This window comes from Ctenopharyngodon idella, chromosome 12, assembly GCF_019924925.1.
Source record: "Ctenopharyngodon idella isolate HZGC_01 chromosome 12, HZGC01, whole genome shotgun sequence".
Taxonomy (NCBI): domain Eukaryota; kingdom Metazoa; phylum Chordata; class Actinopteri; order Cypriniformes; family Xenocyprididae; genus Ctenopharyngodon; species Ctenopharyngodon idella.
In genome coordinates, this window is record NC_067231.1 from 3423808 (window position 1) to 3441876 (window position 18069).

Here is an 18069-nt window from a genome sequence, read left to right on the forward strand (position 1 = left end):
CACAGACTTGGACTGAGAATTATGCATTTCTATGGCAACACTAAATTAATCTGCAGAAGTCACATGGTACAAGTAAAATTCCCAGGTTACAAGTTGTAATTACAAGTTTGACGAAGACATGAACTCTTTTTACAAACCCGATTCCAAAAAAGTTGGGACACTGTACAAATTGTGAATAAAAAAGGAATGCAATGATGTGGAAGTTTCAAATTTCAATATTTTATTCAGAATACAACATAGATGACATATCAAATGTTTAAACTGAGAAAATGTATCATTTTAAGGGAAAAATAAGTTGATTTTAAATTTCATGGCATCAACACATCTCAAAAAAGTTGGGACAAGGCCATGTTTACCACTGTGTGGCATCCCCTCTTCTTTTTATAACAGTCTGCAAACGTCTGGGGACTGAGGAGACAAGTTGCTCAAGTTTAGGAATAGAAATGTTGTCCCATTCTTGTCTAATACAGGCTTCTAGTTGCTCAACTGTCTTAGGTCTTCTTTGTCGCATCTTCCTCTTTATGATGCGCCAAATGTTTTCTATGGGTGAAAGATCTGGACTGGATCCTTCTACGCAGCCATGATGTTGTAATTGATGCAGTATGTGGTCTGGCATTGTCATGTTGGAAAATGCAAGGTCTTCCCTGAAAGAGACAACGTCTGGATGGGAGCATATGTTGTTCTAGAACTTGGATATACCTTTCAGCATTGATGGTGCCTTTCCAGATGTGTAAGCCACACACACTCATGCAACCCCATACCATCAGAGATGCAGGCTTCTGAACTGAGCGCTGATAACAACTTGGGTTGTCCTTGTCCTCTTTAGTCCGAATGACATGGCGTCCCAGTTTTCCAAAAAGAACTTCAAATTTTGATTCGTCTGACCACAAAACAGTTTTCCACTTTGCCACAGTCCACAGTCCGGCCTCTTATTGCTACCTGTCCCAACTTTTTTGGAATGTGTAGCTCTCATGAAATCCAAAATGAGCCAATATTTGGCATGACATTTCAAAATGTCTCACTTTCAACATTTGATATGTTATCTATATTCTATTGTGAATAAAATATAAGTTTATGAGATTTGTAAATTATTGCATTCCTTTTTTATTCACAATTTGTACAGTGTCCCAACTTTTTTGGAATCGGGTTTGTACGATTTGAAATCTCGTAATTACGACATGGCATGAACACACCTGAAACAATAAGATCAAGTTGAAAGTATGACATACTAAGTCATTATGAGATTAAAAATTGAAATTGAGATTATAGACGTTGTAATTTTGGCATAATTTCAACTTTTTAATGTAATAACCAAGTATGTCAATTTCGACTTAGGTCATCATTTAGACTTTTCATCTCAAAATAAAATCAATTTTCATTTCAATAATTTTGACCATCTCATAAATATGACTTTGTATGTCATTTAAGATTTACAAAAGCCCATTTTTTTTCTAATGTGGCAGAAATGGGCTTCCATAGCATTAAAATTGACAGGTGACTTTTTTTTTTTTTTTTTTCCCAGCAATAGTTGGGTAGTTTCTTCCATTAATTCATGTTTGGGTCAAAGCATTTATTGCAAACGAACTTGTTAAACAGGTTTACAGATAATTTTCACCATATTCTATGCCACAAAATAGGCTTAGTGCTGAAACGGTACACAAGATGTTTGAAATATGCTGTTCTGTGAATTTTTGCATGCGAAATTCAGCCATTTCAATAAGAATATGAAAATATTGTTGCAATAAACCTGTGCATGGGGAGCAAATGTTCAACAAAAATGACTGACGGAAACTCTACTTCATTTTGACTGAATAATGTTTATTAATTCACCAGATTGTAACACAAAAAACTTGATATTTCTTCCCAGCCAACTGTATTATCTCCATAACTGCTACTCCAGAACCCTCAACACTGTAAACTCACGTACTCATATTATAGAAAAACATGCTAATTGTGGCGCCAGTAAATTGACAATAAAATTGAGCTTGTATGTTTGGGTGTTATCTGCAACTAAAGCACTGCAAAACAGAGGGTAAGGCAGATGTATTGCAACAGATCTGGAGCTGGTGGCTGGATAAGCAGAGGAACCTGCAGTCTGGTTCTGGAATGAAGCCGTGTTTGAACAGGCCGCACCGGGATCAGTATGAGCTCTGGTTCTGGTTCCTGTATCCTCCTCGCTGGTAGTTCTGTTTCTGCTGGTAACCACCTTTTTGATCTATAGCAGTGACAGAGAACAGAAAGAGACGGCGATATTGAACTTCAGAAGTCATACAGGTGGCATTTCCTGTTCATATCAAGACACTGAAGCTGCTTTGAGGTTGTCAAGAAAGAACGAGACAGTGAGCAAGAAAAAGTGAAGCGGGCCTTTGAACAACCAGATGGAGAGTTGCCACCGCATTCATTGGTAAAAGTAGAAATGAGTGAGAAACGGGTGAGTAAGATGTGAAGATATGAATGAATGATTTAACATGTTCATAACCACCTCGTTGGTAACCTTGCTTCTGTTGGTAACCTCCCCTCTGGTCTGGAGCTGCATAGTGAAAAGTGTTTAGAGACACAGGCGGACAAGCACTTTCACCCACACAAAGCACTTCAACACACACTTTTGTTGCAACATTTCACAGCAGCAGCGTCAAGTGACCACAAGCGACGAGCACACAAGGGTACAATCTGAGTGTGTATGGATTGTCATATACTCTATCATGGTTCTGTATTCAGATGGCTGCGTAAATGATTACCTCCTCTCTGGTAGCCTTGCTTCTGTTGGTAACCACCTTTCTGATCTGTGTGAGAGAAAGAGAGGTTTAAGTCATGTGAAATTATGGTGGGATATAATAAGTAAATAAATTTTATTTCTGTGATGGCAAAGCAGCCATTTCTATCCAGTCTTCAAATAATTTTATTACATTACAGTTTATACTGAATTTTTAATCAAACGCAACCATGGCCACAAGCCATAAGAGACTTCTTGCAAAAACATAAAAATGTAAATAAACTTGACTGGTACAGTGAATAATTCTATATTTTTTATATATATATATATATATATATATATAGTGTAATTAATCATTATTAGTAAATAATCATCAGTATTATACTAAGTATTATTACTGTAATTATTAATTAAATTATAAAATATATAAAATGAATACCCATTAAATATTATAACATTATCATCATCATCTGTAAATGATATATAATAATTCATTGACTATGTTTACATGTGCACCAATATTTTGTGATTTTTTATTTATTTTTTTTAACAATAATCAGAGTAAGTAATTGCACTAAGATGTTTACGTGACAAGCAAAACTCATTTTCATTCCTGTTTACATGCAATTTTCATTATTCTGATTTTTCATCAAGAAGTGTGGTTATTTTTACCGCCATTATTCGCATACCCCAAAGCACTTGATGAATCACATACAGTAGGTGTTACTGGCCAGATCTAATCCACTTGCGGATCAAATGCAAAACACATTTCTATGGAAGTATCGGATATTATTCAGCACTGTGATGAACATAAAACAATGCCGCTGTAACTGGGGTTGCCTACGCTGCCGTCACGTTCTTCACACCGTCTCTGGATGAAGATAAGGAGCAGAGACTTGCAGCGAGTTGTGTTGACAGTTCAGCGATTCGGAATGGAGGGAAAACTTCAGGATAATGTCACAGAGTTCATTCGTGAAGTTGTGTAAACCACACACGTCACTCGTGTTAATCGCATTAGTTTGATCGAAGTATTTAGTTTACATGAGGTAAAGTTTAATTGCAATATTGCCAAAAACCCATTATAATTCGCATTATGAGGGTGAGTGCAAACGTAATCATTATTACTAAATAAATTATTATAAAATTAGCACTGTCAAAACGATTAATCGCATCTAACAAAAGTTTGTAAATATATATATATAAAAAAAAAAAAAAAAAACTTGTTAGATTTGACAGCACTAAAAATTACATTACATTTAAAGAACTCTATGGCCCATTGTCATTTAATGCTTACATATAATTATGATTATAATTATTAAATTGTCAAATTAACTATTTACAAAACTAATATATAAAATGATTTAATAACATCTTGATATGAAAGTGATCTTTAATCAAGTCTTGTTTTCCTAACATTAGCATATCGTGTACCTCTGTTGAAGTAGCCTCCATAGACGCCCTGTTTGAGGTCAAAGACACGTTCGTTGTTCTCCACCAAGCCGCCCAGTTTCTCAGCCAGCTGCAGAGCCATGTTCTGCAGGGATGTGGGCTCCGTCCTGTGCATCACCACCGTCTGAGTCGGCTGGTCTAGAGATGCCTGAGCAAATTACAAAGAGACACATAAATGAAGGTGCCAGTATAGATAGAGGATGGAAAAGTTATGGTAAAACTGACTGTTTTTATTTTACCATGAGTTCTTCATTGATTATCATCTTGCTGATAATGCTGTGCACTGTGGGTAACTCCAACTCAAACATCTCTGACAAAGTTTCCATACTGTAGAACAGAGGGAAAGAAAGTGATGAAGAGCTGCAAAAATCACTGGTGTCCATTTAAAACATTCAGAAGGACAGTTCACACAGAAATAAAATATAGCACTAGGCTGTGTGTTGATCACATGTACCTGATCGAGTCATACACGCTACTGTAGGTGAAAAGGTAAGTGCGCAGCGACTCCTCCTGGATCTTCCTGTAGGTTCAGAAAACACAACCAAAAAGTTAAATGAATTTAAATGTAAATGATGCTAAAATGATGTCAAGCATCATATCTCTACCTGACAAGCATTTCCCGCACACACTGGGTTTCTGGGAACAGATCCCACACTTTGCTGTTCATCTTCTCATTGATGATGAAGGAATGGCACGTTCTCCAGTCGCCCATCTTCATGGCCTTGCTGGCGGCCACGACGTGCTCCCTCATGCTCTCAGGAGGACCTGAGGAAGACACGGAGAGAGAGGTCATTCATATTCCTGAGAATAAAAGCTGATTTGTGTCTCCCATCTCTCTTTTCTTTCTCTCACTCACCCAGCAGTGGCTGCCTCTCGCCCACCCTCAGCTGGTGGTGGAACTGTTTGCTGATCATCCTGCGACGGGCATCAAACTCGTGGGCCGCCATATAAGGGATCTCCAGCAGCATGGCTGACACCAGGTACACACACTCCAAGAGCTCCAGATTAATGTGCATGTGGAACGGCACCTAAAGGACAATATGACAAACACTGAAGGGTTAAGTTCATCCAAAAATGAAAACTTCCATTATGTGGTAACCCTCATATGCGTTTAACATATTTGATGTGCTCTATGCATGTGTACTGGTGAATGTTTATTTGTGAATAAAACCGCAATTAAATCTCTTCATCATATAAAGCGGTTGCGTCTCTTTGGTTCAAATGGATTATTATTATTTTGCAAAGTCTTTAGGTACTTTTTGAAGCCTGAATATATTGATTACTTAGATTTTTAATGGATGTACAAACATAACCTCCATTTAGTCAAATATACCCAGCTACAAGCATCAATATTAGGGATGAATAATATTGGTAATCATATCATATCAATTGATACGTTTGATTATTTTGATGAGTTTAATTACATTCCAAAAGAACAAGTTTGGTTATAATGGAATGTGGACAATAAGTACTTCATAAATGTATACTTCAAGTGTTTTGCCATTTTAGAACAGTGTTGTGGGTTTTTTAAGTAGGCCAAACGGTATATAATATAATAATATAATATAATATATGTTCATAATATCAACCACAACCAGAAAGCGACTTTCTACTAAAGCTACTAGATTTCAGTACTGACCAAACTTTCTATGTATAACCTAGAGCTGGCGGTTATTGACAGGTTTCACAAACTGATTTGATTTACAAGCTCTTGATTTGATGTCTTCAATATTTAATGTCTGAATAAATCAGGCTTGAGAACAATTTATTACAGCCCAGAGCTGCACGATTAATCGTTAATAGATCACAATCTTGATTCATGCAACCATGCAATCTCATTTCTAAATGACAATGATTTGCCCGTGTCTAATAAACCTTTGACAAAATCACACCGGAACATTCAAATCTGCGTCGGGTCTGCCGCTGAGCCAGAGAAAGCAGTTGTCATGTATAGGTATGAAACAGCTTCAGTCTTTTCAACCACACAGTATCGTTATTTCTGTGTTGGAAATATTGATATCACAGAAGAACTGGAATAAACGTTTATAGTTCGGATATAAACACTGATGTCTATGGAAGCAATCAAAATAGAACAAATCACCTTTAGAAAGTAACTTGGCATTTCAAATAATGATTGCATCATTACATCATTACACCACTAGGTGGTGACAAGTGAAAGTTAAAAAGTTTGTCATTGAATTATTCATTCATTCAAGAGATTTGTTCAAAAAACACTGATTCATTTAGTCATGAAACAAGTGATGTATTTATGAGTGAGTCATTGAATCATTCATTACGATTTTTTTTTTTTTTTGAATAATTAAACTGCAGAAATTAACATTTTGTCAGAACCTCTAGTAAATTACATGTTATTTTGTTTAGTTGGCATTCAGAATCATGATCCGTTTGAAACAAAAAAAAAAAATTGATTCTCAATTTATCCAGAACCGTGCAGCTCTATTCCAGCCCTTATAGAACTGCTACTAAAAAAATTGTCAGCCCTTCTTGGATTTCAGCCATCAAAGTTAACAAATTAAATCATATATTGAACATGAGCCACTGTGATGATTGATTTTAAAAGAGCAAACTCATTTGTGATGTGGCTGTACCTGTCGCCTCTTCTCAATCTTCTCCTGCTCAGCATTTCTCTCCTGCATGTTCCTCATGAGGAGTCCCTGTCCCAGCAGCTCCTTGGCTCTGCCGCTGGACTGAATGTCCAGCAGGGCATTGTGGGCGTCTTTAATCATGCCCTGACGGAAAGCACAGATGCCCAGCTGCACCATGGTCCTGTTGTACAAGATCTAAGAGAAAGAAAAAAAGTTCAGTGAGAAAACCACCTCAAATCACACCAACCAATTGTTCTTCAGATAGAAAGTGTGTGTGAACCTGGACAGGAGGGTCGGCGTGCTGGATGTTGTCTTGTAGGTGACTCATGAGCATGAGGTCTCTGGCCTGGTACCAGCGGCTGTGCAGGGCATGATGGTAGATGTGGCAGAGGATGGCGCAGGTACGGATACGGTCCGTGCGGTCTTTGGCGTAGATAAACTTACACAAACGGTCCATGATAATAGCACTGTCCTCTCCCTCGCTCTCCTCCTGATCCTGCTCGGACTAATGGACAAAGAGGCTAGAGGTTAGGAGTGTAAACGAGTGGTCCAGTTAGCGGGTAAACGCTGTAACCACACAAAATGAAAAGATGTCACTGTCATTTATTCAGCCTATTAGTTCAAACACCTGATTCATTCAAGGAACAAAGCAAGTTGCTGAATTCGGAACTGCATACTAGAATAGAGAATAAAAAGCAGCATAACAGACTCTTTTTGTACATGTAACATGGAAGTGAATGGTTTCAGAAGCCTTGCACAAGTAACAAATGTCAACACATGCTCTTACATTAAAAACAAGGTGGATGTCGCAGAAATATCAGATGAAAACTCATACAGGTTCATTTTTGCTGCCATCTCTTGAATTGCAGGGTCATTGCAACTGCATTCTACTAGGCTACATCACACAGTGTTTTGAGTGACACTTGACAACGTCAGCTTCCACGTTGTTAAAACAACAATTATGATATTAATCGTAGATGATGCATATTGCACACCCCTACTAGTTCCACAAAGAATCTCTCTACGTCAATGCTGAGACACTCACCTTTGTCTCTCCCTGTAGGCCCAGGCTGCGACGGTGGGCTTTGTAGTCGAACTTGTAGTACGTGTGCATGATTCTGCGCAGGTAGATGCGACACACTTCCTCTGTGCTGCCTTTAGACTCCAGATACTGCAGCAGGCGGTCAATGATGCCACACACACGGCCCTCGTCCTTCAGGTTATCAACATACTCTGCAAGAGTGTGAGAGGAAGCGTTATCACAACATATGCAGTCCTAATGAGCTCAGAGGTTGAAATCTGTCTTTACTCACCCTGAGAGTGAGGGTCTGTGTTCTGCATGATTTTGGTGAACTCTTCATCCATCCGCTCCACTAGAGTCAGAATACAGCCACGCACACGGAACGGCTGAAGAGAGGAGAAACAGTTAATAAACAGCCTTAACGGTCACATTAACTAAATTTCACAGGCAAAAAAAGGTCCATTGTCAATAGTGTAGCAAAGTATGAAGCACTGCTCTCACAGAAGTCACTTTCAAACCAAGCAGCTTTCTGTTGGTCAACATGGTGAATTCGTGTGCCCAACTTGATAACTTAATATAAATAATAATTACTACAATATTTATTATTTTATTGCCATAATAATATATTTAATCTACGTATGGGTTCCTACTGAAATGACAGGATTTCGCCAGCCAAAATTTAGCAGAAAAATGGTAAATGTGATCACACCTTCACACTTGTAATTGATCAAAAGTTAGCATGAAATGCTGTTCACGTGATATGTAATATTAACCTGGTCAGAAACGGCCAGGTTCTCGCTGTCCTCTGCGATGTTTTCTCCGATGAAGATGTTGTTGTTGTTGAACAGGATGTCCAGCAGCTCATCGATGCAGTCCAGACACTTCTTCCACATATCCGCCTAAAGAATGGTGAAAAAGGGCATCATGTAAAGGCTGGAATACACTACACACTTCTGTACAGATTCTTCCCCGATTTGCAGTCTGGATGAGTCATAGCCAGTCTGTGCAGATTTTGGGCAAATTTTGCAGAAAATGGTATAGTGTATGATGAGCACATAATCTGATTTTTTTTTAGCTTCAGAGTATGATTCTGTAGAGTATGATTCTGTCCAGTCAGAGGATATTAAACATGTTTGACATTTTGGGCATTGATTTCATCTGCCATGTTTCTCCTAACAAGTGTACAAGTTTATCGTGTTCAGAGCGACTTCGGTTAAAGGCTGTTAATGTGTGATTCTCAGTCATTTAGTGTATGATGCCCAGTTTTTTTTCTGTAACAATATACAAAGCCAGCAAGTGCATGATGCCCAGTGTTTACAAATCTGTTTTAATTCTGAAAGTCGTGTAGTGTATTACAGCCTTAAAAAGGACCTGTTATGCCCTTTTAAAAAGTCTTGATTTTGTTTTTGGGGTCTACTAGAATAGGTTTGCATCCTTCAATGTTGAACATTTTACACACATTTTGCAGCAACTTTCTTCTCAGTCTTGCGGTTTAGTTCCTGTCTCTATGAAGCCCCTCCATCCGAAAAGCTCAGTGCACTCCGATTGGTCAACTGGAACAGTGTGTTGTGATTAGTCAACCTCTTCCAGCATGTTTAAGAAATACCATGCCCCTTTATTTTGCATACACCTTGAAGGGGGAACTATTTAAATGAGGAATATTGTGACGTGTACGTTCCCGGAAGAAAACTCAAGACTACAATGGAGGCATTTCAGGGAGTTCAGAAACAGTGACACTGATATAGAGAGTGCTTTGTAACTTTGTAGACCTTTTTCATGCTCAAATAGCAACATTACAAACTAAATTAAGTTGAAAATGCAAAAAAAAGTGTAATAGGTCCTTTTTAAGCTGAAAATGCTTGATGACTGTAATACCGTCAGTATGCCACAGTGAGCTACTCACCTTCATGAAGGCAGCCAGGTTGGGGTTGTAGTCGTATAGGGAGGCGATTATGTTGAACTTAATCTTGACGAGGATGCCTTCACCGAGGTTATTCTCATTAGAGATGCCAGCCAGAGAGTGAAGGAGCTCGATCTGAGCAGCTCTGCATGACAAGGGAATAAATACATTTTTGTTATGTTTTTGCCTGTTCATATTTACCATGTCAAAATGACAAGCTAAGCAGCTAAACTACCTTTCAAAAGTTTGGGATCATAAAATTTCTTTCTTCTTTTTAAAGAAATTAATACCTTTATGCAACAAGGACACATTAAATGAATCAGAAGTGACAGTAAAACATTTATAATGTAATTAATGTCTATTTCAAATTAAAGCTATTCTTTGAACTTTCTATTAAAAGAATCCTAAAAAAATGTTTCTACAAAAATACGAAGCAGCACAATGTTTTTCAACATTGATAATAATAAGAAATGTTTTTGAGCAGCAAATCAGCATATTAGAATGATTTCTGAAGGATCATGTGACACTGAAGACTGGAGTAATGATGCTGAAAGTTCAGCTTTGATCACAGGAATAAATTACATTTTAAAATGTTAATATAGAAAATGGTTACTTTAAATGGTAATAATATTTCACAGTATTGCCGTTTTTACTGTATATTTGGTTAAAATAAAATGCAACCTCTGTAAGCATAAGAGACTTTTTAAAAACAAAAAAAATCTTACTGGCCCTCATACTTTTGAAAGGTAGTGTATATATAAAAAAAAAAAAAAAAGAGTTCCTAGAAATATAATTTTATTTGAAACATTCTATTTTCAAGTAGTGACTCTAAAATAGTAATATTTCTCTTGAATACACATGATTGTATAAAAATAATTTTCAAAAAAAGTACAGTTTTATAAAGTTTAATGTAATCACGAATATTTGGTGGCCCGATCATCTGAAAACCTTGCCGTCCACATAAAAAGGTCAAAGTATATGATTTTTTTTATATACTGTATGATTATCACTAATCTGGACACTGTCACAAGGGTCTAGCAGCTGCACTCATCAATAGACTGATGATGTTTTCATACCTGTCTGTTCCTTTCTTTCCTCTGGCCTGCAGGATCTCGCTGAGTTTCTTGATCACCACAGCAGTATTGATCTCCGTGCCTTTGGCGAACATCTTGGGCTTCTCCTTCACAAGCGGCACGCCACCCTTCACCTTCTCCCATCCTCCTTCCTCTGCTTCTCCCTCTTCTTCACCCTCCTCCTCTGTTGGCTTCTTCTTGTGTCTCCTCTTTCTGTCTTCCTTTTTGTCGTCCCTCCTGCGGTCGGACTGCTTGTCACCGTCTTGAGTTCTGTGAGGGCAAGTGATTGTGAAGTCTCAGTGGAGAGTTTAAAACACACTTGATGCCATCGAGGAACAAAGAGAAAAACAGTACAGGTGTGTGATATTGACAAAAAAATTATTTCGATTCTAAGCGTTTTGAAACTGCGTGAGGCGTTACACTTTCTTCGTAAGTTGAATACGGAAGGCGGTCTGGCGGAAGCTAGATATTTTACTTTATAACTTGTTAAACGTGGATATTTTTCTTACAGAAACGCATTGATTCATTTCAGAAGGCCTTTATTAACTCCCCAGAGCCATGTGGAGTACGTTTATGATGGATGGATGGATGGATGCACTTTCTTAATGGATGGATGTGGATGGATGCACTTTCTTGAGCTTCATACTTATTGGTCCCGTTCACTGCCATTATAAAGCTTGGATGTGTCAGGATATTTATTAATATAACTCCGATTGTGTTCATCAGAAAGAAGAAAGTCATATACACCTAGGATGGCTTGAGGCTGAGTGAAGCTTGGGTTAATGTTCATTTTAAAGTGAACTAATCCTTTAAGAAATCAGTCAGACGGCGGGAGTAGAGGACGGATCAAGCGGGATTTTGTGTTGCTGTCGATTTGCGGTCTCTTTTTAATGATAGGCTTTACGCATTTGTCAATCATCCCCACTTGCTATATGGGGACTGAACCAGGCGTTATGATTGGTTGATCTCTTCTTCTTTTGCTGTTGCTTGATTTGAGTACTGTGCAGGCACAGAGGCGTCACCAGGTTTTTGCGTAGTTTAGAGTGACAAATCGTACCAGCAGACTTTGAGGTCAAAATGCATACCCACTACGCAAAATGCATACAAGTTTATGAGTTAATCATTAAGTCATTCATTCAAACAGCTGATTTGTTCAGTCACTGAAACATTCATTAAATGGATTAATTCAAATCGGTTTTAAAACAAAGCAAAAACAGAAAATATTGTGCATAAAATGTAACTCAAAAAAACAAAAAACTTTTGATTATTTAATCGTTTTATAAAATCAATAGGAAATTCACATGCTAATATTCGGGAAAAACATCACTCGAACAAGACAAAATAACAAAGACTCATGATGGATAAATGGCCCTGTATACTGGCGTGATGTCATTTAGAATAAAATCAGGCCAAAATGAAGTTCGTTTGGAGTTTTTGCTGGAGTTCGAAACCGGAAAACTTTTCAGAAAAGTTTGCTCTGGCTGGTAAAAACTTTCAAACTACTTTTACAGTGAAAGCTTTCTGCAAAGCGAGAGACATACTCGATAATGTCAACTTATTGTTAAAACAAAAATTACGATATTGTCAAAAACGATACAGATCACACTTAACAGCTTAAGGTTGAAGCACATACTTTTTGAGGAAAACCACAGCCAGTGATGCTGCAGTTCCTTCATTGTCTTCACTCTCACTGCCGCTGCCCACTGAATCAGAGCTCCAATGTTCACTCTCATCATCATCACTACTCTCGGACTCTTCATCCTGACACAAAGACAAAGTGATGAATCGTGAACACACGCAGTCATTCACCCTAAAACGACTTTATGAAATGGCCTGACAAACGTGGAGTGTTTGGACTTACAGCAGCGCCCTTGAGGAACTTGCTGGCCTCTGGTGCCGCCTTCTCCTCTTCTTGAGGCTTCTTCTTCATAAAGCTCTTGGCAGTGACACCATCATCATCATCACTCTCCGAGGATGACCCTACACATCACACGAGCAAAGAAAGAGCAAATGAGGAAGACTCGAGACACCCCATTACCATACCATAACTTTATGACAATCGACAGCAGCTCAGCGATAAACAAGAAGGCTAACCACTGCCAATGTCATCCTTCTCCTCCTCTTCTTCAGCTGACTGCTCAGGGTTCTGCAATAAAAACAAAGCAAACATGAGACTGACAGCACAAAAAAAAGAAAAGAAAAAAGACATGTAACATGCAAGCATATGGTACAAATGACTTTTTTTTTTTTTATTAAACTATTGACAATTTAAGGAAAAATGTACTTAATTCTCATGAAAGAAAGTAATGACACGACAGAATCATTTTTATCTTATTAGATATGTATATACAGATTTTTTTGAGGTTTACCTATACACAGGATTTCTGTAGAATTTTTAAAGATTTTTGAACATGCAACAATCACATTAATTTAAAGCATGGCCTTTAAAGTTTAATAATCACATTTGTCCAGATTGCGATCACTGTTTATCTGCCCCCAAATATATGAGACATCTTAAAATGATAATTAAGACTTTTGTTGTACCAAAATGTTTGATTTGATCAAACTGAATTTAAAAATTAAGGACCTGCTGAATCCCAGTAAAAATTAATAAACATTCTCATATACAAATAACATCCTGGCTACAGTTCAGTACCTCTTTATAACTGGCAATCTCTGTTTCAAAGTCCCTGTTGTATTTGCGGATCTTCTGGCGCAGTGTGCTCAAGGCTTTCGCATTGTTTTTGTTCATCTTCTTCTTCCCCTCCTTGTCCTCCCATAGCTATAATGAAAACAAACACTGTTGATTGCTCATGAACAAGCATTAATCATGTGACTCTAGATTTCCTGCTGGCTCCAGTATGATCTTCAGACCTGGTTGAGATAGTCCTCCAGATCAGCTAGCAGGCGAATGTAGAACTGCGGCACACCCTCTTTGTCCACGATGGCTTTGCTTTTGATGAACGCTCGACACAACTGCTCAAATTCCTCCAGACATTTGGATATGTCTCGGATCTTCATGGCATTGCGGATCGTCTTGATAAAGTTGGTGAGCTCCTCAAACCTGAAACGCAATGGACAGTGGAGCATTTATAAATAAGGTCAGTGCGAACGCTCCTTAACTCACGAGTTCCGACGTCGTACGTTTGTATTCCGCACTCACCTCTTGTCCTTGGCACTGCGTACCACTCTTTTGGTGTCCTCCTCATCATCACTCAGCAACAGGGCCCTAAAGAGACACCAGCAGAGTCACTACTGCATCACAACTGACCACTAAATCACATTACAGACCTCTTTTCACATTTCCTGGCTTCTCAGAAGTAGAAGTCGTCATTTATGGGTAAACTTACATAGCGGTGAACAGGAGACTATGACAAACCTGATTTTTGCATTGCTATTTGTCCATTGGAAAGAAAAAGTTTCATGATAGTGTTTCCACTAGAAGTTGACCAATGTACTGATTTTTACCAATTAATCGGCACCAATAATAGTTGCTTTGTGGAACTATCGAGTAGTGAACAGGAACTTTACTTCATAAAGTTTTAAATATGGATATTTTTATTACAAAAACCCATCACTTCGCTTCAGAAGGCCTTTATTAACCCCCTGGAGCCGTATGGATTATATTTATGATGAATCGATGGCCCCTGTTCACTACCATTATAATGCTTTGGAAAGACAAGATATTTTTAAATACACCTTCGATTGTGTTCGTCTGAAAGAAGATAGGTCATATACACCTAGGATGGCTTGAGGGTGAATAAATCATGGGATAATTTTCATTTTTGGGTGAACTATCCCTTTAAAAGAAAGGTTTTTTTTCTTTCTCCATATTTATTTTTAAAGCTATCGGCCGATTAATTGGTTATCAGCCATTTTACCATTTTAGTTACAGGTATCAGCAAACCAAAATAGGTCAATCTCTAGTTTCCACAACTTTCCAAAAAGAAGAAGTGAAAAAGAGAGAGAGAGAGAGAGAGAGAGAGAAATATGTCAAATCTCAGGCATTGAATTAGAGACGTGCTTGCAGCTACTATAACAAAGTATGGTGTTAATATAAAAAAAATTAAAAAAAGAATAAAAATATAGCTTGCAGTCTGTGAAAAGGGTCCATACAGAAACACAGACTCACTGCTTATTGAAAGTAGTCCCGGTCGCTTTGGGGGTGATCTCATCGGCGGACGAGGATTCCTCCGACTCGCTGTCGGATTTGGCGAAAAAACGTGACATAACAGACGGCTGCTAAAACTGAAATGAGAAATACAGAAATGATGAGGAAACAAAAATGAGAGAGTGAACAATTTTTCAAATCTACAATGCTTTGTTTAGAAGCAATAAACCCTATAACAAAGCCTACAGTATCATATTTGATACATGAATTCCCAAGGGCTCTAAATGACCAAAACAATCACAATTTTGGTGAAAAACCTGTTGCAAATAAATGTTCTACATGCCTTCTGTTATCTAATTGATAGTTTATACTTTATAATTTATACAAGTAAAAGGCCTTTTAGTATAATTGTAAACGTCCATCCAGCTCATGGTTCATACGTCTTTCTGTTGTAAAATCTTTACTGATTTTTATAAAGTAAATATAAGAATATCTTTTAGATCATTATTAAAACTTAAGTTTGCATTTTATATATATATATATACACACACACACACACACATATATACATACACAGTTGCAAGAAGGAGTATGTGAACCACTTGCAGAATCTGTGAAAATGTGAATAATTTTAACAAAATAAGAGAGATCATACAAAATGCATGTTATTTTTTATTTAGTACTGTCCTGAATAAGATATTTTACATAAAAGATGTTTACATATAATCAACAAGACAAAAAAAATAGCTGAATTTATTAAAATGACCCAGTTCAAAAGTTTGTGAACCACTGATTCTTAATACCGTGTGTGGTTACCTGGATGATGATTTTGAGATCCACCTTTTCACACTGAGGACAACTGAGGGACTCAAACACAACTAATAAAAAAGGTTCAAACATTCAATGATGCTCCAGAAGGAAACATGATGCATTAAGAGCTGGGGGGTGAAAACTTTGTGAATTTGAAGATCAAGGTAAATTGTACTTAATTTGTCTTCTGGGAAACATGTAAGTATCTTCTGTTGCTTCCGAAGGGCAGTACTAAATAAATTGATATTTAAACGAAATAAGAAAAATTTGTACATCTTCATCCTGTTCATAAGTTTTCACCCCCTGAAAACTTCACCCAATAATGCATCGTGTTTCCTTCTGAAGCATCAGTGAATGTTTGAACCTTTTTTAATAGTTGTGTTTGAGTCCCTCAGTTGTCCTCAGTGTGAAAAGATGGATCTCGAAATCATTCAGTCACTGCTGTAAAGGGTTCAAATATGAAAAAATCCTTGAAAACTGAAGAACATGCAGGACCTGGAGGATTTTTCTGAAGAACAGAGCTCAGTTTAACTGCTCAGGACAAACAAGAGACTCATGAACAACCATCACAAAACAAAACGGTATTAAGAATCAATGGTTCACAAACTTTTGAATGGGGTAATTTTTTTAATAAATTCAGCTATTTTTTTGTCTTATGGATTATATGTAAACATCTTTTATGTTAAATATCTTACTCGAGACAGTACTAAATGAAAAATAACATGCATTTTGTATGATCTCTCTTATTTTGTTAAAATTTTTCACATTTTCACAAATTCTGCAAGTGGTCCACATACTTTTTCTTGCAACTGTATATAGACACACATATATATATATATTTCACTCATTTACACAAGCTATCAGAATTTCATCAAATTGTTGGCCATATAATGATAATAATAATGTCAACATCCGCACCAAATTGGATATTTTTGCTCATTTTGTGCCTCTGAATAAACCAGGTGTTTTTTCCTCATCGAGTATGAGCTCCATATTTTTTAATGTATCACACAATATGAGCCATAGAAGCCTTATGTATTAAATTTAATACAAAACACAAATACAGAATCCTTTTATTTTCTCTAAAAATTCAATAAAATGTCAGAAAAAATAGATTTCTCTTACTATTATTTCATACGTCAGGCTTTACAGGCTTAATGGCATAAGTTAGAAAAATGTCTCTTAAGTTTAAAATAAAACCCTTGTGTAGTTACTTAAACAAAAATTAATAAATATGTAATAAAAGCTCTAATCTAGAGACGCATCAAATGACGTCTGTGCTACTGAAGCTGCTCCATTTGCTGATGAAATAACAAGAAACATCTCACTAGCTCACAACTGTTAAAAGACCAAAGATGGAGCATTAATGGAAATAAACTATAACCAATACGCCATCTGCTGTGCATGGAAACATATGTGCCTCGTAATATATGACTACTGCGTAGTTATATTAATAACCGTGTAGACATCGACGAAAACGTGCCGCGACCGGCTGTTTCAGGCCTAACGTTAACAGGACCATAACTGCATGTGTACGCAAGTCATTCAGAACCGATACCGTTACCGTAAATGACAAACACAGAACGTACCTGTTATCTGCTAGAAACGTAAGATTCCTCGTTTGTGAATTCCCTTTGTGTAGATTTTAGATCCAGATTTGCAATTTTGTCAGCACAATTGACGGCGTGCGTCAAAGCCCTGTCGGCTACTTCCAGAGAGAGAGGAAGCGATAGAGACGCGCCAAACCTACAGCTGACATGCTCTAGCGCCACCGAGTGGCCTGGAGCAGAACTACACAAAATACCTCGCATCTATGTATTCCACAGAATGAAGAAAGGCAAAATTTTCTTATTTTCATTGTTTTATTACCTGACCCTTCAGAAATATTTCTACTGCTATTATTCTAAAAGGCTGTGCTGCTTAATACAGAAACAGCTATGCATTTTTTCAGAATTCTTTGATCAATAAGGTGCGTTAAGGCCATGTTGAAATTACCGTAATTACTACTTGTAAAAGGCGTTCATGTCCTCGTAGAACTCTTAATTACAACTTGGGAATTTTCTGAGCTCCGACTCCGACCCATACCACCTGACCGCTGCAGATTCACTTGAGTTAGTGTTGCCATAGAAACGCATAATTCCGAGACCGTGAACAGCTCCGAGTAGAACATCACGTGCTTATCTCGAAATTACGGTAATCATGACGGAGTGAGAGCAGCATAAGTTCAAATGAACAGCATTTATTTAAAATAGAAATCTTTTGTAACAAAATAAATGTCTTTAGTTCAAAATGACACTAACGTGTCATTTTTGGTGTTTCATCACATTTGTTGAAGTTGTGTCTCAGTGATCTAAAACTCTTTATTTTTACACACATTGTGCAACTC

The 18069-nt window shown here is 37.4% G+C and overlaps 1 protein-coding gene across 2 annotated transcripts; it reads right to left on the bottom strand.

Annotated features, from left to right (window-relative positions):
- Positions 1-1797: 1797 nt before the first annotated feature.
- eif3c (eukaryotic translation initiation factor 3, subunit C) lies at positions 1798-17441 on the bottom strand. 2 transcript variants are annotated; one of them, XM_051914144.1, is made up of 23 exons: positions 17273-17441; positions 14895-15010; positions 13926-13991; positions 13637-13826; positions 13419-13544; positions 12857-12908; positions 12624-12742; positions 12396-12523; positions 10766-11032; positions 9693-9834; positions 8563-8688; positions 8082-8175; positions 7814-8001; positions 7049-7273; positions 6772-6963; positions 5019-5190; positions 4768-4927; positions 4617-4682; positions 4402-4489; positions 4145-4310; positions 2739-2783; positions 2483-2530; positions 1798-2215 (listed from the first exon to the last, which is right to left on the bottom strand). In XM_051914144.1, exons 2-23 carry the CDS (start codon positions 14990-14992, stop codon positions 2139-2141), a joined length of 2835 nt encoding a protein of 944 aa, XP_051770104.1. In that variant the 5' UTR covers positions 14993-15010; positions 17273-17441; the 3' UTR covers positions 1798-2138. The 2 variants fall into 2 exon arrangements, with proteins under 2 accessions (XP_051770104.1, XP_051770105.1); XM_051914145.1 differs by lacking the exon at positions 2483-2530.
- Between the last annotated feature and the right edge of the window lie 628 nt (positions 17442-18069).